This window comes from Canis lupus, chromosome 7, assembly GCF_011100685.1.
Source record: "Canis lupus familiaris isolate Mischka breed German Shepherd chromosome 7, alternate assembly UU_Cfam_GSD_1.0, whole genome shotgun sequence".
In the NCBI taxonomy this organism is placed as follows: domain Eukaryota; kingdom Metazoa; phylum Chordata; class Mammalia; order Carnivora; family Canidae; genus Canis; species Canis lupus.
In genome coordinates, this window is record NC_049228.1 from 20842826 (window position 1) to 20864757 (window position 21932).

General features: G+C 33.2%; 1 protein-coding gene across 9 annotated transcripts in view; it reads right to left on the minus strand.

Moving 5' to 3' along the window:
- The window catches only part of RALGPS2 (Ral GEF with PH domain and SH3 binding motif 2), a 158438-nt gene that overhangs the window by 79740 nt on the left and 56766 nt on the right, over positions 1-21932 (minus strand). For 8 of the 9 annotated variants that reach the window (XM_038542383.1, XM_038542381.1, XM_038542386.1 and 5 more), the window contains 3 exons: positions 14299-14382; positions 7626-7715; positions 2290-2382 (listed from right to left, as the gene is read on the minus strand). In XM_038542383.1, the coding sequence (XP_038398311.1) occupies positions 2290-2382; positions 7626-7715; positions 14299-14382 (267 nt within the window). Of the gene's footprint in view, positions 1-2289; positions 2383-7625; positions 7716-14298; positions 14383-18421; positions 18556-19790; positions 19945-21932 lie in introns of all 9 variants that reach the window. The other variant, XM_038542388.1, reaches the window with a different exon arrangement.

Here is a 21932-nt window from a genome sequence, read left to right on the forward strand (position 1 = left end):
GGGCTCTTCATCTGTACTAACGACCCAGGTGACCCTATCTAATCTCATGTTTTAAACACTATGATTATGCTGATGATCAAAAGCAATATATCTCTAGCCCCAACTCCTCCCTTAAACTTGTATACCTACCTCTGGTCTTATAGTTCCACATGGATATTTATCAGCCAACTCAAACTTGGTATGTTTAAGAGAGAACCTCCCTGCCCCGCCACCAACACTCCTTCCCTATACCCCCAGAATATCAGTAAATAGCACCTCCATTATCTGATTTCATGTGATCTCTTTGGACTCATCTCCTACCATCAACTACTCCATAGCTTATTCCACTCTGGCAACACCGACTACCCTGCTATTCTCTGTACATTATCAGGGTCTTTGTACTGCTATCATCTCTGTTTGAAATTCTCTTCTCCCAGATTTCCACACACATGGTTCTCTCAGTTCTTCCAGCTGTCTACTCAACTGTCACTTAACAGAGATTCTCTTCCCATATACAGTTAACCCTCAAACAATATGGGTTTGAACTATGTGGGTCCACTTATATGTGAACTTTTTATAGCACAGTACTGTAAATACATATTCTCTTCCTTATGATTTTAAGATTTTCTTTCCTTTAGCTTACTTTATTGTAAAAATACAGTATATATTACATAAACATACAAAATACATGTTAATCAACTCTATGTTATTGGTAAGACTTCCAAATCAACAGCCTGCTATTATTAGTAGTTATGTTTGGAAGGAGTCAAAAGCTTTATGTGGATTTTTGACTGTGCAGGGAGGTTGGCATCCTTAATTCCTGTGTTGTTCAATGGTTGATTGTACTATATAAAATACTTGCCTATCTTCCCTTCTATCTTATTTAACCTGCTTCATTTTTCTTCATAGCATTCATCACTATTTATGATATATCATTTATTTATTTACAGTTTATCTTTTCTCAGTATAATGGTAGCTGGGACTTTGTATCATTTACTATTGTATTTCAAACAATTAGTGCCTGGCACAGAATAGACTATTTTAAAATTTAATATAAACACCAAAGATTTTATTCAGATTAATAATGAAACTGTTATGAAATAAAAAAAATTCTTTTCCATGCAAATACATGAGGGAGAAAACAAAAATATCTTCAAGGAAAATAAACTCACAGGAAATATATCTCATTTCTGAACCACAACGTAAATCAGAATATAATTCTTTTCCCTAAAACTTCAAAGATGGAATTCATTACTGTATATTTACAATCATTTCCATTCCCCAATGAAATTCAAATTTCAAGAAAAGAGAGTAAGGCCATTTTATTAAAAAAGAATTTTTAGAGTAAGAAAACCCCTTACCCAGGTGCTTCTAAAATGCAAATAAAGTATAAAGGGGATCATAAGTTCTTCCATATTCATATTTTTCCAATACAGAAAACCCCCTGGTTTTCATGAGAAACATCTGTCTCTTCAGATACTATGAAATGTAAAAGCAATACTAGGCTAATTAAAAACGGTTATATTTAAGTTAGGAAAAAAAAAACTTTTAAAAGTTAAGTCATCAGTTTATCATAGGACTCAAACAATACAGTAATCCTTTGATTAAAATGTAATAAACAAAATCATTCCTCGACACCAAAGAATACTATTAAATAAGAACAGATTTAATCAGATCTAAAAATTTACTTATATAAAATCTAAATGAAAAATACCCAGAAAGCTTGAAGGCAGTACCATGTCACACAAATATGAAAGTACATATATTTGCAAAAAATTCACACCCTGACTTTGTCAAAGTGATAGAACCAAATACAATTAACATATATCAGGATGTGCAGCAACACTGCATAATTCCTGAGGGAAAAAAATCTAAGAGTTTACGGACTAAAAAATAATGAAAATCTAAATAAGTAAATATTCTTTAAAAGTTGCAATTTAGATGTTCTTTGAACTTTCTAAAAGCTTAATCTTTGCAAAGATTAAATGCAGAAAAACCTGCATTAAATGCAAAAAGAAAATTTACACCTTCCCATCAATAAACATGAAATGCTTATATAGATGCTTATACAGATTCTACAAAAATTTGCTAGATAGCAAAAACCAAGCACCAAGCAATAATTTACCTCAAAAGTCCAGTGTAACATTTGAGGGAGGAAAATGCAGGTTTCAGAAAAATAGAGTACAAACTAATTTAAAGATCATATCTATTATCATCATATCAACCGTACTAAGAACTACAAACAAAATAAATACATCTTTACTTTCAACAGGAAGTCTAACTCTTTCATTAACCAGGAAGATGACTTACCGCCCATGTTTTAGTTAACCTGAAGATCGGGGCACTCTGTAAGCCAGAAACCACCGCCATAAGTGCATGAAGGTTATTCAGCTCATACAGTTTCTGAAGATTTAAGAAAGAGGGGGAGGAGATGAAAAATAAAGAGAATAATATACAAGAAAAATTCAGATTAACAACAAGTAAAATCTAGGCAACTGGTAGTATTCCAGTACTTCTTACCCTCATCATGAGATTTGTCTTTAGAGTAGCCAACAATAAGTTGATTTTGGCCCACAACAGAACTTCCACATTCTAACCTGGCATTGTCCTCAAGCTCTGGGAACAAAACTACCTCTAGTTCAGTAATAAATTAAGAAAACCAAAGTTATGGCTCAGTATCAAGTTTACCCAGTATGATCATCCATCCCAGTTTTTAGTAAAGAGTCTCTTCCTTATATACTGAAATACTAAGCCTCTGCCTTATGATCTCAGCTTCAAGAAAGGGTCTGTGCCCAGGATCCTGATCTAGTTTCCTACTCAGTACCCTCATAATTCCAGGGTTAGGGTTCAAACCTGCTTTCCACAGTCCTTAATTTCCTGCTTCCTCCTGCCTGAATTCTCAGATCCTTTGTTCTTCATTCATGTTGGGGCATCCACTTGCTTCTCAATACTAGACCTTGCTTTTTACAGTCTCCCATCTAACATTTGGTTCCATCAGTTTGCCAACAGATCTACTTGACATTTATTGCTAATTTCCTAGATTTCCTCATACTACCAGATACTTACATCTTAATGGTTCTATGTGAAAATCATTTACAATGGTCCTTGCCTACCACCAAGAGACTCCAAGGCAAAAATACATTTTGAACATTAGAACTAAGGGAAGGAGAGGGGTTCTATTTCTCTAGAAAACTCTGGTCAATATATCACCTTAACTCAGGTCTAAGAATTTACATAAAATTTCAAGAAATATGAACTCAATAAAACCCAATTTCTAAAAAATGGAAATTGAAAAAGCATAAAGAAACAAGAAATCATATGAATGGAGAACAGTATCAGGTATTGGCCTCAAATAAAATGAAGATTAAATATGAAGATATTATCCAGAATGCAACATAAAAAACAGAATTTTTTAAAAATATGAAACAAAGGTTAAGAGACATGAAACACAGAGAAAAAAGGCCAACACTTATCTAGTTGGAGTTGCAGAAGAAGATGATAAAAATTAATGGCAGAAACAATATCTGAGAGATAATGGCTGATTCTTTTCCCAGATTACTGAAAAATATATTAATTTCTAGGGTCAGGATGCTCAAGGAATCCCAAGCAGAGTAAAAAACAAAAACAAATACATAAAACTGTAAGTATGGAATAGCATTTTTTTTCCCTAAAGATTTTATTTATTTACTTGATAAAGAAAGAGCAAGAGCATAAGCAGAGGGTAAAGGGAGAAGAAGGCTCTCTGCTGAGTAGGGAGCCCAAAATGGGGCTCAGTCCCAGGACCCTGGGATCATGACCTGAGCTGAAGACAGATGCCTAACTGGCTGAGCTCCCCAGGAACCACTAGAAGTGTGTTTGTTTTTCTTTTTTTCTTCCTTCCTTCCTTTTTAAAGATTTTATTTATTCATCACACACACACACACACACACACACACACACACACACACACACACAGACGTAGAGACATAGGCAGAGGGAGAAGCAGGCTCCCTGTGGGGAGCCTGATGCAGGACTTGATCCCAGGACCTGAGATCATGCCCTGAGCCAAAGGCAGACACTCAACCACTGAGCCACCCACGTGTCCCATGGAATAGCATTTTTCTAAGAACAAGGTGACATAAAGATACTTCCAGGTTAGATAAAATAAAGATTACTTTAACAAAGGATTTTTAGAAATGGTGTCAGATGCTCAACATCACTAATCAGTAGGGAAATGCAAATCAAAGCCACAGTGAGATATCCTCTTATACTGGTCAGATTGGCTACTATCAAATACACACACACAGAGACACACAAAATAACAAGTGTTGGCAAGTATGTGGGGAAAAAGAACCCTCACACACTGCTGGTGGGACTGTAAATTGATATAGCCACTACAGAAAGCACTGTGGAGGTTCTTCAAAAATTTAAAAATAGAACTACCATATATGACCCAGCAATTCTATTTGTGGGTAATTAACCAAAGAAAATGAAAACACCCAATTCAAAGAGATATATGCACCCCTAATGTCCATTGTAGCATTATTTACAATAGCCAAGATATAGACCCACATGCCCATCAATAGATGAACAGATAAAGAAGATGTGGTATATGTGATACAATGCAGTATTATTCAGCCATAAAAAAAGAATGAAATTTTGCCATTTGTGATAACCTGGTTGGGTCTAGAGGGTATTATGCTAAGTGAAATAAATAAGACAGAAAAAGACAAATATAGTATGATATCACTTATATGTGGAATCTAAAAAAACTAAATGAACAACCAAAACAAACATTTATAGAATACAAACTATTGGTTATCAAAGTGAAGGGTTTGGAGGAGTAGATGAAACAGGCAAAGGGGATTAAATAAATAAATAAGTCATGGGAATGTGATGTACAGCATAGGAAATACAGTAAAATATATTGTAATAACTTTGTATGGTAATTAGACTTATCACTGAGATAATTTCATGTGTAAAAACACTGAATCAGTAAGATGTACACCTGAAACTAACAGATATCGATTATATGTCAATAAAAAATGGTGCCAGATTATTCATATGAAAAATACGAATAATAATCCATAATTCATACATATATAAAAATTTATTCCACATGGATTAAATACTCAAGTACAAAAATCAAGCTATAAAACTTTCTTAAATGAGATACTCTTAAATAAGACAATAAAATTAAAAATCAGTAAGTTTGACTACTAAAGTTAAGAATATCTATATCAAAAGATAAAATGAACAGTGTTAAGTCACAAATAGAAAGACGCATATGAAAAAAATGTAACAGAGAACTAGCATCTAGAATTAAATAAAAAACCCTTACAAAAATCAATGAAAAGACTGACACCATAATAGATAATTGTTCAAAGATTTTGAACAGACATTTCAGGAGAGAAAACCTAAATGGCCAACACATAAAAAAATGTTTATTCTCATCATGTTCAATGAAAGCCATTTGTCATTTTTTTAAAAGGTAACTTATCTTTTCTCTCTGTATTTCTAAGGTTTCAACCCTCATATGAGCACCAAGAGACTCCACAAGAAAGCTTTATAGGAGCAATGTTTATAACAACAAGAATTTGTTTATATTCAAACAACAATTTGTAGTATATGCAAACAACAGAGCACTCTACTACAGAGATATACCCTAAACCCAGTAACAGTTTGGAGTTTAAAAAAAAAAAAAGGTCTAAAAGTATGAAAGTCATTAGGAAATGATATAATTTAAACAAAATTAAAAATATATACAACAATATATTATTCAGGAACACACACACACGTATAAAACTACAAAAGATAAGCAAACAAAATTCAGGGCAATGGTTCCTTATGTAGTGGGAGAGTAGGGGGTTGCTTATGAAGAGATCTATGGGAATTCAAAGTGGGCAATGGGTACATGGGTATCCACTTCACCATTCTTCTGATACCTTAAATCTATTTTATAATTTTTTGTGTGTCTATGTGATCAGTTTAGTGTGTCAATTTGATTAGACTATAGCACCCAGTTATTTAATGAAACAATCTAGGTATTGCTGTGGAATAATTTTGTAGATATGGTTAACATCTATAATCAGTTTATTTTAATTAAGAGATTATATTTGATAATATGGTAGGCTGCATCTAATCAGCTGAAATGCCTTATGAGTATAAAAACTAAGGTTTCTCAGAGAGGAAATTGTGACTCAAGACTGCAGCTTCAATTCCTGTCTGACTTTCTAGACTATCCACCTGCTCTACAATAAATTTCACACTTGGCAGCCCCCTCCCCCTTCTACTGGAGCCAACTCCTTAATTTTCTTTATATATTTTATATAGATGTATATTTTTCCTGCCTCTCTAGAAAATCCTAACTGATATAATCTACTAAAAGAAAAAAGGTATTGCTAGTTTACACAGACTGAATATAGAAGGCAGAGAGTCAGAACGGAGGGATAAGAGATGGTGTGAGACAAAAAAGTTGTGAATTTAGGGCTACTGTCGAAATAACTTCAAGCTCAAGAGTCTGAACTGGAATTAAATGATTACTTGATGAGGAGAATAACAGTAAGCCTGATAGACAGAATTTGGTGTTTTGAGTAGAATATGCAAAGCACATAAAAAACTAACAAAATACCAGAAAACAATAAAACAACTTCAGACTCTTTGGAGAAAAGACATGAATTTCTGTTAGCTAAAACACAATATTTATCAAACATCACAGAGAATGTTTTTAAACATTTTATGACATTCCCACAAAATATCATAGTTAGAAAGCTAGCTCTGCCACCTAGTGCCATAGAATGTTAGAATACGATTGCTTCCAGGTGCTCACAGAAAATACGGAAGCGTTACAGCTCACAGTAATTAATATTTTACGGTAATTACAATTTTACAACAATTACAATTTTACCATAATTATAATAATTTAAACCTGAAAAAATGGTATCCTCATTTTAGTCCACTTTCATTTGTACATGGGATAAGTTATGTATTTATTATAAGAATAATGAAGAATGTAGCTACAATTATACCACCTTTTACTGAATCTAATGTAAGTTTGGAATTGCTATGAGTTTTAATAAAATATTATTCTTGTGGAAGGCCTGTTCAACCTCCTTTCTAAATTCTGACCATCCTTGAAATCCATGTTCCTTTTCTCTTGCTGCATGTATTATCCATGCCCTACAACTACTACTCACATATTGGTTAATATCCATTCACATATTTGGTTAATATCCTGTTTGTATTATTCTTCTATAAATGAAGTCTTATCATTCTCCACATGGTTGGCAGTGACATATTTCAAAAGCAAATAACTGATATGCATCTTTGTACTTAATCCTGTAAGGTTTTTCCAATTACCTACAGGAAGAGTCTAATATTTTGTAACTATCATACTTCACCATAATCTGATTTCTGCCTACTTATCCAGTCAAATAAATAATATAATCCAGCTACTCTGAGAGAGGGAAGAAAGATATAAAAGGAAGACAGAAGAAATACAAAAAAAGGCAAAGAAAACAGGTACTCAATTGAAAAAATTGACAGATTATCAGTAGGTCTTATTTTTGAGTGTCACTAAATAGTAAATGAAGTGTCAGAGGCAAACATTCACTCACAAACAGTGCAGAATGGTTGGACTCAAAAATAAAAACATAAGTCTTTCTTACCTTAGCAGTTTTAATATAGTGGCTCAAAACTTCTGCTCTAATTTTTAATGTCTGAGCATGAAGAATTTCTCTAACAACCCAAAAGCTTACCTGCAAATAAAAACAAAAAATAGTTGAATGGCAAGATTCTTTACTCACTAGAACCCAAATAATAACAAGAGCTACTTGATGAACTATACCTATAGTTGGTTAAAAAACTATACTCTTTCCCAGCACACCGCCAGGATATATCCACCCTATCATCAGATACTGCACACATAAAAACATCACTATGAATTTTGATTTGTAAAAGCAGACAGAAATTGTGAAGAAAAAGAACAAATTGCAATAAAACCAGTGATACAATAAGAACACTACACAAATATAAGTGATTTTGCTATATTCTGAAACACTGTGGCAGAATTAGATAAGCTTTAAGATCAGACATTATAAAATATGCTGCTTACAGCATGCTTTTCTGTGGCTGAAAATGGCCCACACTGCCATTTATTTACATTAAGCATAATCCTAAGTGTGAAGGAACCCAAGTGTTTCTTGGTATGAATAAAATGAAAATATCATGAAGAAAAATATATCTAAGTCATTCTAAAATTAAACTAAGATTGTATTTTAAAAATCAGTAATGCTTCCTCTAATTCAATAAACCATATTCACAAATTCTTTTTAAAAACATTAAAAATCATTCTTTAGAAGGCAGACTAGATCTACAACACTACTAAAATACTCTATCTACTCTGATGAAAGTAGTCTGCTTGCCATATGATATAATGTAACATATTTTAAAAATTCATTTACCATGAAAAGAAAATCAAAGCACTATCAGCTGGCTTAAACTTATATATTTCTAAAAACAGGGTATATTAGTAAGAAATGACAGTGCAAAAGACAGTGTCATTGCCTCATATATATTTTTTTCCCTGTTTAGTGAGAAACATTTCAGATTTCACTTAAAGCTTTCATCTATAAACTGCTAAAATGAACATATTTTGTATAGATTTTATAAATGTACCTATGTAAATATAAAATGTTTATATTTTAGTTTTCTTCATATTTGTTAGTATATTTGGAATTGTTATGAGTTTTAATAAAATATTATTCTTGTGGAATGCCCTATTCAACCTCATCTCTAAATTCTGATCATCCTTGAAATCCATGTTCCTTTTCTCTTGCTGCATTTATTATCCATGCCCTACAGCTACTACTCAATTCACATATTTGAATTGGGGTACTAATGGCAATAATTATCCCTGATTCTGATAAAGTATACTCCTAAAATATATAAAAAGCTATAGATATTTTATCAACAACCTTAGCAAGTATCACTCGTGAATTCAATCTAAACTGCATGATCACTGACTTTATAAATTTAATGTGAGACACGATTTTAAAGCATGGCCAAAAAGTTTTCGTCATTCTTTCCACTGAAAAAGTTGGGGTGTATGTCACCTGTCATGTCATCTGGACAGGCTTATGACTGCTTCAATGAACAGAAGATTAACAAAATTGATGTTAACTTCCAGGACAAGGTCATAAAAGAGCATGCAGCCCCTGCCTTGATTGCTGGAACTTCTGTCAGAGATTCCTGAACTACCACGTAGGAAGTTCAACTGACTACCTAAGATCACCATGCTGGAAAGGCTAAGTGTGGATTAGCCAGCACTCCCCAGTTAAGAGTCCCAGCTAAAGCCAACCACACCTGAGAATTCTGATCCAGAATGACCAACACTAAGATAAAGTTCAATGAAATTACTGAGAAAAAAAATCTGTTGGCCATTCAGACAAAAAGATAAAGTAATTTTTAAGGAAAAGAAAATTTAATTATCATCAGACTTTTCAACAGCAAGTTATCAGGAAAAAAATGGAATAATATATATCATCAAGGAAAGTAAATTTTATGCAGAGGACAGAAAAAAATGTCAGCAGGGAAGAATTCAGGTATTACTGTTCTTTTTTATTTTATTTTATTTATTTATTTATTTATTTTATTTTTTAGGTATTAGTGTTCTAATGAGCCCTTCTGAGTATTGTAATGGAGAATGAGCTTCAGGCAACCAACATGCCTAGAGAAACACCAATATAAGGATGGTATTTTTTCATAGAACTAAGACTAAGAAGAGTTTTAAAGAGAGTACAGTATATAATGCCTATATACTAAGACAATATGTAGTACAATTATAAAAAACAGAACATCTGCAAAACATGTATCTGTTTATAATAACATTATTGGTATTAGTATTATTGTTCTGAGTCTGTTGTTTGTTATGAAGGATAAAGCAAATGAGTATAGGGTACTGTAACATGTCCTGTTTTCCTTGAAAGCCAGGATCCTGGGTATGGAAGAAAGAACATGTAGATGTAATACTGAAGAGTTGGAAGTAAAACTCTAGTCCTGAATTTGAATTAGAAGTATCAATATGAACTCACGAGACACTCTATCTTTAAACAGTTCTATGTCTATGTGTATGATACAGATAACCTAGCTATCTCTGCTGAAAAAGGTGTGGAAATTGTCATTCCGATAGCAATGAGCATTCCTAGCATCCAGGTCCATTTCCTCCTGTAAGAAACCAGGTCTTACTAAAGAAATGTTGATTCCAGGTGGTGGACAGGTAATGGATAAAGTGAACCTGAAACATCTTTGTGTTCCAGATGGCTAGTAAACTATTCAAGACTACTGGGATCATGACAAAGAACATGAAAGCCAACTTGAAAAGACTTCCACTGGCCAAAGATAGAACAATATTACTTTAAATAAAGATAATAACTGCAGTGTGTTGAAACATATCATATGCATTTAAATTTATGAGTTCATAATGATATTAAAAAATGTAAAAAGTACTTGGTCACTATTAGAGGAAGGGAGAACACCAATTCATTACCTTCAGAATTATTAAATAAAGGGAAGAATCAAACATTTATCCTTCCTTGTTTATAGGAAATGAACCTCTGGACAAGCAAATATCAGATGAGGGAAAAATGTTTCTTTGTAAAAGTGTTTCAAGGGGCAACTGGGTGGCTTAGTCAGTTAATTGTCTGCCTTTGGCTCAAGTCATGGTCCTAGAGTCCTGGGATCCAGCCTCACAACAAGCCCTGCATTGGGCTCTCTGCTTTTCTTCTCCCTCTCCCCCTCCCCCTGCTCATGCTGTCTATCTATCTCAAACAAATAAATAAGTAATCTTTATAAAGGCATTTCAACTAATAAAATGAAAAAGAATGAAACGAGAATGAACCTTTTAACAACTCAATGAATTAAGACACAACTGCTAATACCATGAAAAAGACAACTACATATTATGTGCCTCCTAATGAAAAGAAAAAAAAACATAATACATATTCTTGCCAAATGCAATGAACACGGATCTTTAGAACCAGCATCTACTTTCCAGAAAACATAACATATTAAACTATACTGGAGGCAATCTGGACTGTGGGAGACTCAAAATTAAATCAGAATGCTTGGGTGCCTTCACAGGTAAATGGTAAGGAAAAGAAAGGGATGAAGGAAGATACTGTCAATTAAAAAATCTTATATATTTAACAAATTTTAAAAACTGACAAAGCTAAACAGTAGAATTTAAGTAGCTACATATAGGTGATAAAACTATAAAAAGACACACAAGAAAGTATGATTAAAAGTTAGGACAATGATTACTCTCGGAGGAAAAAAGGGTGTGACAGGGCTGAGGCACATGTAGGGGTTTCTAGGGTATTTGGTAAAATTTTATTCTTTGACCTGGGTGGTGTTACAAGGATATTTGCTTGACAATAATTTATTGAACCATGTATTTGTTTTGTGGGTTTTTTTGTGTCCATTTTTTACTTAGTAAAATGAGTAATTAATTTTACTTAGTTTAAAATGAGTAAGAAATAAGAGAATAATAAAAATGATCAGGGAGATTTGAAAATGACAGATCTTGTGAAAATGATGCGGAGGGAGAGTGAAATTAAAATGAGAAAGAGCTAGAATGAGAAGGTCTGTGGAAGTAGTGATCTGTTTTTCTTGTTCACTAATATATTCCAAGCACTGAGAACAGTGCCAGGACATATCAGAAACTTAATATTTATTGAATACAAATGAAAGCTGAAGTCATTTGATAACAATTAGATCACAAAGTTTGATGATACCAAGTATTTATAAGGATAAGTAGTAACAAAGATTCTTGTACTCTGCTGGTAGGAATGCAAACTGGTTCAGCCATTAAAAAAAAAAAAAAGACACAGTCTTTTATAGTTAAATATGCAGCCACTTTCTATGATACAAATTTTACATCTAGGCAAATTTTTTTAACACATCTTAATGTATCAATTTAGTGAGTATAAATATTAATGTTACTGCTTTTTTTAGTTATTGTAAAGATCAAAGAACATATCATCTAATAAAAATAAATATTATTTCAGAATACTTGTTACAGCTGTGTGTCCATACTGAATTGCAGTGTAAAATATTTTATCTTATTGTGGGTCACCTGCAAGAAGGTTTGAAAGCCACTGCCTAGAGAAACTATTGCACCAAGATTCAGAATATTCCTAGTAGCATTCTTCATAATAGCAAAAAATTAGGAAACATATCTCGTATTCATCCTCAAAAGAATGATAAATTCATTTTGATGCATTTGTGCAATGAAATACTAGATAGCAGTGAAAAATCAATGAATTAGAGCTATATACATGACCATATATATGGAGAAACACCAAAGTGAAAAAAAGCCAACCACAAAAGAATACATATAGTTTGATGCTATATTTTACAAGGATGAAAAACAAGATTATACAACATGCTACTTAGGGATACAAATATTTCTGATACATCTATAAAAGAATTACAAGAAGAGTTTCAGAAAATTTAAAAGACCAGCCCCCAAAACACAAACCCCAAGGTTTTCAGATAATGGTTACCCCTTAAGAGAGGGTAGAGGGAAGAACCTGAAAAAATGTTTCAACAGGTTGGGTAATATTCTATTTCTTAGCTTATGTGGTGAATTAAAAGTCATTTATTAGAATGCTTCTTAATATTTAAAACATTATATGAACTTGTCATTTCTGTAGGCTAACAATTGTTGAACCTAACAGCAGCAATTTCACATGATTAAAATATTTAACACATCCTTTGAAATATACCCAGTATTTCATAAACAAGTAAATCTTAGAAAACATTTATTCATAGTATATTTTTAACTGTAGTTGCTTTATTCAGAGTTTTATAATCACATGGAGGTGTTATAAAAACCTTGTATCTGCAGCCCAAAATACAGTAAACTTAAAGATAATTTTTTAACTGTTTATCATGGAAAACGTAAAATGTATAATGAGTTAAACAGAAAAAAACAATGAAGTCTCTGATACATATTAAACAGCTTCAACAATTATGGATATATAGGGATAAATGGAAACTCTGAAATATATTTCCACCTCTTCTAAGTCTAAACTGAAAAGCAGAGATGCAGACTGGATTTAAAAAAATAAAAGAAAGACCCAATGATATGCTGTCTACAAAAGATTCATTTTAAAAATAATGGTGCAGGGGCATCTGGGTGGCTCAGTCAGTTAAGTCTGCCTTCAGCTCAGGTCATGATCTTGGGATCCTGGGACTGAGCCCTGTGCTGGGCAACCCAATGAGTGGGAAGTCGGCTTCTCTCTAGCCCTTTGCCCTTCCTCCACTTCTGCTTATGCTCACTGTGTGTGTGTCTTTCTCTCAAATAAATAAGATCTTTAAAAAAAAAAATAATGGCGCAGATAGGCTCCTTCTAAAAGACTCTAATATCTTTCATAATTTGCTATTTTAAATCTCCTAGGACCCTACTAGGAGAAATTAATAGGATAATGGAGCAAATAAGTGAGATTATAGGATCAACTGTGATCTGGAATAAGGATAAAAGCTTTTGGTACTATGTGACATATTTGACTCTGACAACTTTCTGGTTTAAGAATAATATAATTTAGTAAGTTTTTTGTAAGAATATGTAAACAGTCCTTAATTGGATTTGGAGTTTAAATTTTCACTATAACAAAGTATGGATATTCCCAACCAAAACATGAAAAACAGAACTAAGTCATTATAGTCCTTAGTTATAGTCCTTAGTACCGGCAAAAGCAAACAAAGCATTTCAGAAGAGATAACACCCTCAATCTAGGCAGCAGCAGAATTCCCATAAAGTACAGATAAAGCTTAAAGGAACATAAGCTCTCAATTTAAAATTACAAAATGCCTAAGAAAACAAACCATTTTGCATATGGATGAGCAGAAATTAAAAGAATTAGTACTTTGGATAACACAGAAATTATAAAATAAAATGTTGAAAATGATTTAAGAAATATTAAAAATGACACTAGTGTAAAAGCACACATATTTGAAACATATATGATCTCTCTATAAGAGAATTAGTGAAGTGAAATATAGATCTGAGGAAATCATGCAGAATAGAGCACCAAGAAATAGATATAAAAATATGAAAGGTTAAGATACAAGTAGAAAAGAATATCAAGCCTCAACAAATTTCCAATAGAAATTACAGGGAAAAAAAAAACAGAGATCATGCAGAGAGACAATGTTTGGAGAGAGAGTGGCTGAAAGTATCTCAGCATTGATGTGAAAAGTTAAGCTACTTCTTAATGAAAATACATTGAGGAATTGTATTTCACAAACTAAATTACCAAAATTTTATAAGCAACTCACATGATTAAATCTTCTTGTGAAGGCAACAGCATTTGGTGCAGAACTATATTTTTCTTTTTTATTCCATCCACAACTTGAAAGCTCCTGCAAAAATGAGTTTAAAATACATTCATGAAATACCCCAGTTTTCATGTTATATTTAGGGTTTCAAAACATACAAGACAGCTGTGTCCTTTCCTAGAACCATTTTATTTAACAGGAACATATCTAATGCTATAACCACTCAGTTAAATCATAAAAACAAATTCTATTATAATGCAAGAGAGCAAAATTACTTGTCTATGAGAATATAGATAACAAGACTTACACTCTACAGGGAGGTTGGTGGATTCATCTTTGTAGACCTTTGAATCCCAAAAGGAAGGAACTACAGATAATGAAAGTTGAGCTTCCTACAATGTACAGTGAAGCCTAGTCAGGCCCCATTCAGTTACTCAGAGCTTCTAATTAGCTTTCCAGTACTTCACTATTTGAGCTGATAGCCAACTATCCCAGATATGTAACGAAATTGCTAATAAAGATTAGTTCTTGGTACCTTGCAGGGTCTGTCAATAGAATTCAAAGGGCTCAGTAAACTTGTATGTAAAAAATTAAATTTTTATTTCATATTAAGTTCTAACGATGTGACATTCCTTTTAATTATAAATGTAGAGTACAAATTACAGAAGAATTAGTAATACGTATGACTTTATCACTGAAAAAATTTTCATATCACATTACAGCTGGTACAGATATAATCATTTATACTTATCACTAGTATGAAATTATGAGCTCATCATCTGTGGACCTTAATATGTTAATAAAGAAGCATATATATGTTGCTATGTGACAGAAAAGTATGTTGATAGGTATGTTTTAAGAGAATTGATTTTATTTTAAAGCAGAGTTCAACTCCATAGGCTTTATTCATGTGCCAAAGGGGTCCAAGGTTCAAAATAGGTTAAGAACTTTGCTGTAATGCAATAACCACCACTAGAAAGAAACAGAATCTATCTGAAGAAATCTATCTAAATAGAGGAAAATAAGTTAGAGCAGGGAACAAAACAAACAAAAAACTGAGAAAAGAAAAACAAAATCATATAGTTATTTCTCTCAGATGGATGAAAATAGATATTGCTCCCATTAGGTAAATACAGGGCAATAGATTTAGAGAACAAAACAAGAGCTTTTGGAAATGAAAAACACAATAAGGAAGATTTTTAAAACCAACATAAGAGTTGTGAAATAAGTGATAAAACCTTTTAAAAAATAAATTCAAAATAGGAGTAAAAATATTATGTTAATTAGACTTCATAAGAGTCAGTGTCTGAACAATAACAAGAATTTTAAGAAAGAACAGAGAAAAACAACTTATCAAAAAAAATTTTTTAATGCCCCCTAGAACTTAAAGGACAAGAAAAGACCTGTCTCATGCCCTTTATAATGGATTAAATTTAAAAATCCCTGAAAACCAAGGCCTCACATCAAAAAATTACAGCACATTAAGACTATGAAATTATAAATCTGTAAGATTCAATAACAAACCAAAATAAAAATAGATCACATGGAGAAAAAAGGGATCAAAGGTATCAGATACCTTAAGAATAACACTGAAAGTCAAAGACAACTAAAACAATGTCTTCAAAATCCTAGAATTCTGTGTCCAACAAAAATATGAATTAAGTATGAAAATGTACTACAGAGATTTTCAGACATGAAAGTCTCAGAGTATTTGTCTTCCATGCATCTATTATCAGAGAGCTAGAAAAGTATGTGGTTCCTCAAAATAAACTAGCAAATTAAGAAAAAGACACAGGATCTAGGAAATTGAGTAACCAACATAAAAAGAAAATACTATAAATACCCAGATTAACTTAAAGGGAGATCCTGGGACAAGACTATGAGCAAAGTTTTTTGCTCAGATATTAACTAGCAAAAGGACAGAAATTCCAAGAGAGGTGCCTCTCAAAGATGAAGCAATACCTAACTAAGAGTTTGAACACACTGGGAAGAAACAATTCACTATATTCACCACTGGCAGAAAAATTAGTGACAAGTACAGAGAAAGCTTAAATAAGTTATTAGCTCATGGAAAACAAAATTGATTGTGGCTCAACTGTAAAGAATAGTTGACCCATGATTACTTATGTCAAAATTATTACCTAATTATATGTGAAAAAGAGGACGAAGTAAAATGTATAAATGTCAGGGTAAGAGAATGTAAGAGTGTGAAATCATCTTCTACAGTACAGAGTCAATAAATCATATCTAAAATTATAAACAATAGGCAGTTAAATGCATTATTTGAAAACTGGGTATATATTTCTCCAAGGAGGAACAGCTAAGACACTGGATGGATGTGGGTTCAAGGGTGGGGCTGGTAGAAATACATGACATGTGATATAAATGTGATATATTCCGATCTTCCACAAAATTTACAAATAGAACAAAAAGAAATGGACTGAGGGGAAGATGGAGGAAATAGTCATGACGATACAATACTCCATAAACACAGGTACTATTCCCTTGACTAGGGCTGTGTCAGTGAATACTGAAAAAAAGTGGTAGATTCAAGATATTTTGGAGGCAGGGAGGCCTTAGTCAAAAACAGTATTCACACAGTATAAGCTTAGAAGGAGGTATCCAAAGGTACTCAGATTCCTGTTTTTGGTCTGAGTAATTGGAATGGAGAATATTGAGGGAAGAAAACAGCAATTACTGCTTCAACACAGTGGATAAGCAGTCAATGCTCTGAAGATATCAATCACTAACTTTTTTAAAACCGAAAGCTAGATTACAATCTTCAGATTTGAAATTACTGAAGGACTGGGTGATGAGCACTGAGGAGGGCACTTGATGAGATGAGCACTGGATGTTATACTGTATGTTGGCAAATCAAACTTAAATAAAAACAAATGTAAAAAAAAGAAATTTAAAAAAAAGTGAATTTACTGAAGGAAAATATAAACAACAGAAGCAATGTTACAGAAAAAAAAATTATTTGTTACTGAGCCTAGATCTAGGGTCATTTCACATTACCTCCTTGCATAGACAGAAGATACTTAGTAACAGACATTACGTGAATGTAAAAATGATATAACTATATTAAAAACATCTAACTGCTACAAAGTATTTTTGTTCTAAAAAATATCAATATAAATATATTAATACATATTAATATAACTATAGAAAGATGGCGCATTTTAGGGATTCCTAGGATTAAATCTATAAATAATGAACTAGTTTTTAACAAATTAATATTATTTCCAAATTTATATTCATGCTGTCTGTGTCAAATTGATTTATACTTATCAAATTACTCACGTAGCCATTTGATGGAGTTCAAACTCAATAGCAAAGCTTTACATATAAAATGAATTTCATTTTCCTGTTATAAGTAAGGCTACACTATATATAATGAATATCCTCACACCTTTTCTAACATTTCTGATCATTTCCTAAAAAAACAGTCCTTCAAATCGCTAGGTCAAAGAGTATGAACCTTTTCAAGGCTTTGATATCTGTCAAATTGCCCTCCTGAAGTACAGAGTCATTTATACTACTATAATTGAGTGTCACTTTCCTAAAAGTTTCCATATATCACTTCTTTAATTTCCCCATCTGTAAGAGTAATCATGTTGGTTCAAAGGAGAGAAAAGGGAAGGTAGGGGCCATGAATCACCTGGAAACCCACCATGGAGAGAATCTATGAAAACATCTTCCCAATTTTCTTTATGTGAATTTGGGGGCCTAGTTCTTGTCTAAAGTAGCCAATACTTTTACTGTCCTCTTTTGTGTGATTTAATCTTCTGGTTTTATGCTTAAAAGGCTGCCTCAGCCTGAGAACAGATGTCTTGATAGAAGCAGTAAAAGTAATAGTTAATACTAATACAGAGATTCTTGAATGCCAGGCACTATTCTAAATACTTTATACATACATACCAAGTCCTTTGAATCTATCTTCATCACGATATTACTATAAATAATGATAAACAAGGAACCCAGATAAAAGTATCAGTGAATCACGGCTTTATTTTTTTTTACACTAAAAACTTCTGAATGCTTTTCTGATTCCTCAAATAAAAAAAGATAAAAATTTGGATAAAAAGTTCATCCAATTCGTAGAATATTTCAAAATCATTACCTTAATAGAAAAATGTATTGTCCCTCTAACAAAATTCTCTTGGAAGGTGACAGAAAGGAGGTAGGTATGAATGAATCTATGGTCACATAGTACTTGGGTGCAAATGGATGAAAATTCCACTGGATCCATCCACTCTAAAGAAAGTATAATTGGAAAATGTAAAGACATAAGCAGGTTTTACAAAACCTCTTAAGACAGTAGCTTCTGCTTCATAAAATATTTCCCCTTTGAGACAATGCTATACTACTAGCACATCTAACAAACAATAAACTATAACAATGGAGAACAGATTAGTGGTTCCAGGAGTTAAGGATGGTGGGGAGTAGGCAGAAGTGGGACTGGCTGACTACAAAGGGGTAACACAAGGGAGAGAGGGCTCTGTGGTATGGCAATAGTTCTGTATCCTGCATGAGGTGATGGTTAGACAAAACTGTACACAGAAAACAATGTTATAGAACTATATAGATACATGTTGTGTAATGTTCATTCCCTGGTTTTGCTACTGTACCATCCTTATGTACCATGTAGCTTCCCTGGGAAACTGGGTGAAGGGTAAGTGGGGAATCTCTGCAATATTTTTGCAACCTCCTATGAATCTCTCCGTGTATGGTTTTTTGCAAGTTCCAGTAATCTATAATTACTTCAAAATAAAGTTAAACAACAATAATAAAAATCAATTTAATGAATTATGGAGCTGAAATTGCACTGGGACTCCAGGAACTCACTACTTTCTTCTGAAACTTCCATGCATTTATATTAGCTAGCCTTAAAAGGAATTTTACCCTGTTCCACATCTACCTCTCAATAGTCACTGAACTTCCCCATAAGAAAAAAAAATTGCTTTTCCCTTTTCTCTTTTTGTCTCAGATTCTAGAATCTTCTTCCAATAGGCACCATAAGCAATCTAAGAAATAAATTCTCCCACTCGTGCGCGGGGTCTTGCATTTGATAGCATTTATCAGCCTAGTCAAGGGTTATTCTATACTAAAACATCTTGCATGAACATCAAAAAGTAACCTTTGTGACTCAAAGGATGCTTTTTACACGTCTGATTTAGGAACAGGAATGATTAAAGTCAAGCACTATGTAAGTAAGCCTCTATTTTGGCAAAGGCACAATGAAACACAACAGCCTTGATACCTCTTAAAATATGTTCAACTGGATTAATTTACAATTTTTGAATCAGGCAGTAAAAAGAAATCTAACAGCAACTCACAGATATAAAAGCAATTTTTAAATGGTCATTGAAGTGTATCTGAAAGAATATTCATGGGCTCATTTTGAACCATGAAACTGTCGAGCCCAATTTTGCACTGACTTTATTTTGGAAGCATGTGGGGAGCAAACACCACAACTGGTGACCACCTACCCTATGAAAGAATTACTGATTTTCACAGGAGCCACAGCTTCTCTTATGTCTCTTGTAGGTTTGTTCTGTAAAGTCAAATTCTTGTTCTAAATTTCATCTTGTAGGTTCCAACACTCTTAAAAGGACTGCTCTAAGGGTGATGTTGTAGGGATACCTAAAGATAGAAGAAGAGAAAAGGCCAATATAGACCAGCATGTAGACAGAGATTGAGAGAAGAAAAGAAAAAGTGATGGAATCTATAAAAGACTGTGGAGGGAGAGGGGGTCCTCACAAGAAGAAAAATTTTTTTAATTGAGGTATAATTGACACACAGAAGATAATTATTGTTAAGATACTCTTATGCTCAAAAATGCAAAGCTTTAAAGGGATATAGTATCTCCATTAGCATTCAGTCTATATGGCTATTCAGAAAGAAGTCTCAGCCACAGATGATGTGCTCATTATGATTCCTGTATTTTTAAACAACAAACTTTTGAAACTATAAAACTTCAATGTGTTATATGAAATAAAAAATATCCCTTCTCTTTTCTAACATACTCACATTCTCTGTCCCCTCTCCACACTGCCTCCTGACACATTAAAGCTGCCTCTAGAATGAGTGCAGAGATAAAGGCAGGAGCTATCTTGTGCTACCAGTGATGCCATGATATACCTACTCTCCTAATCAACAATGTTCCTCTTTACTTCTCTGGTTTTATTCTAACCCTAACCGTACTACATAATAAATAAGTTCATGGTGATGAGCAGCAATAATATAACTTATAAAACAGTTTGCACCTTGCTTCTAACAGAAAATGTCAAATCTTTCATGTCTTCTTTGCTTTCTTCAAACCTCTTACTATATTCATGAATTGTTTGTATTTTAATTCTAACGCAAATGATAATTTTCATTAAAATAAACATAGAACTATGGTAATCCTGATTTTGGAACTTTGGATAATGCCAAGAATCTAGTCTCTGCATACACAAAAAAATCAGCATACAGAAGAAAGCTCTTTTACATATTCTGTCAGAAATATCTCAATTGTACGTTTTTCAGAAATGTTTCAGTAAGAGTCGGGATTACCTATTCTGTGCTTTTCCTCATTTCACCAGCATTCTTCCTCAATCTCTAGTGTATCCCAGTTACACAAGAGGGCCTTATCTGTCCTGTTTATTGATATAATCTAAACCACTCACTGACCTGATTATTAGAACTTATAGTAAAGTGTAAAGCTTTCTTCCTTGACTGTAATACACATCAGAGGGACCTTCAGTCAGTCAGTCACTTTATGAACACTTGAGAACCTCATAAGACAGGCAAACATTATCCACTGTAATAACTACAGTACAGATTTCAAGCACAGTTCACCCTTTGAGAATTATTCAAAGCACCAGAGAATGGCGACTAGAAAGAAAATCTGACTGCAAGCAAACTTTCTGTTGTAACACATCCTATGTTGAGTAATACAATACTCATTCTGAAGAGAAACCCCATTGATGTGATAACCATGGCAATGTCGTCAGAAGAAATACAAGCTTTATAGAACATGAGAGAACTCATAATAGACAAAAACCCCAAAACCCATAAATATAATAAACATGGAAAGACCTTCAGAATACAGTCATTGCTTCCTCAACATAAAAGAACTCACAGAGAAGGAAGCCCTATAGATGTGTAAGAGCTTTCTAAAAGAAAACAAACCTCCAAGATCAAAAGGGAAACCACACCAAGAAATCTGTATGTGTAAGAATGTGGAAAAGCCTTAACAAGAGCTGAGCTTCGACCAAGTACCAGAAAATTTATACTAGAAATTAATGAATGTACAGAATCCTTAACCTTCCCTTATTAAGCATTAAATAATTCATACTATGGAGAAAAACCTGAAAATATTCTCTTTTTTTAAAAAAGATTGTATTTATTTATTCATGAGAGACACAGAGAGAGAGAGAGAGAGAGAGAGAGAGGCAGAGACACAAGCAGAGGAAGAAGCAGGCTCCATGCAGGGAGCCCGATGTGGGACTTGATCCCGGGACTCCAGGATTGTGCCCTGGGCCGAAGGCAGGCGCTAAACTTCTGAGCCACCCAGGGATCCCCTGAAAATGTTCTTAATTGTGGGTGGGGGAAAAAAACCCACACTCCTGTTTCCATAGAAAGAATAT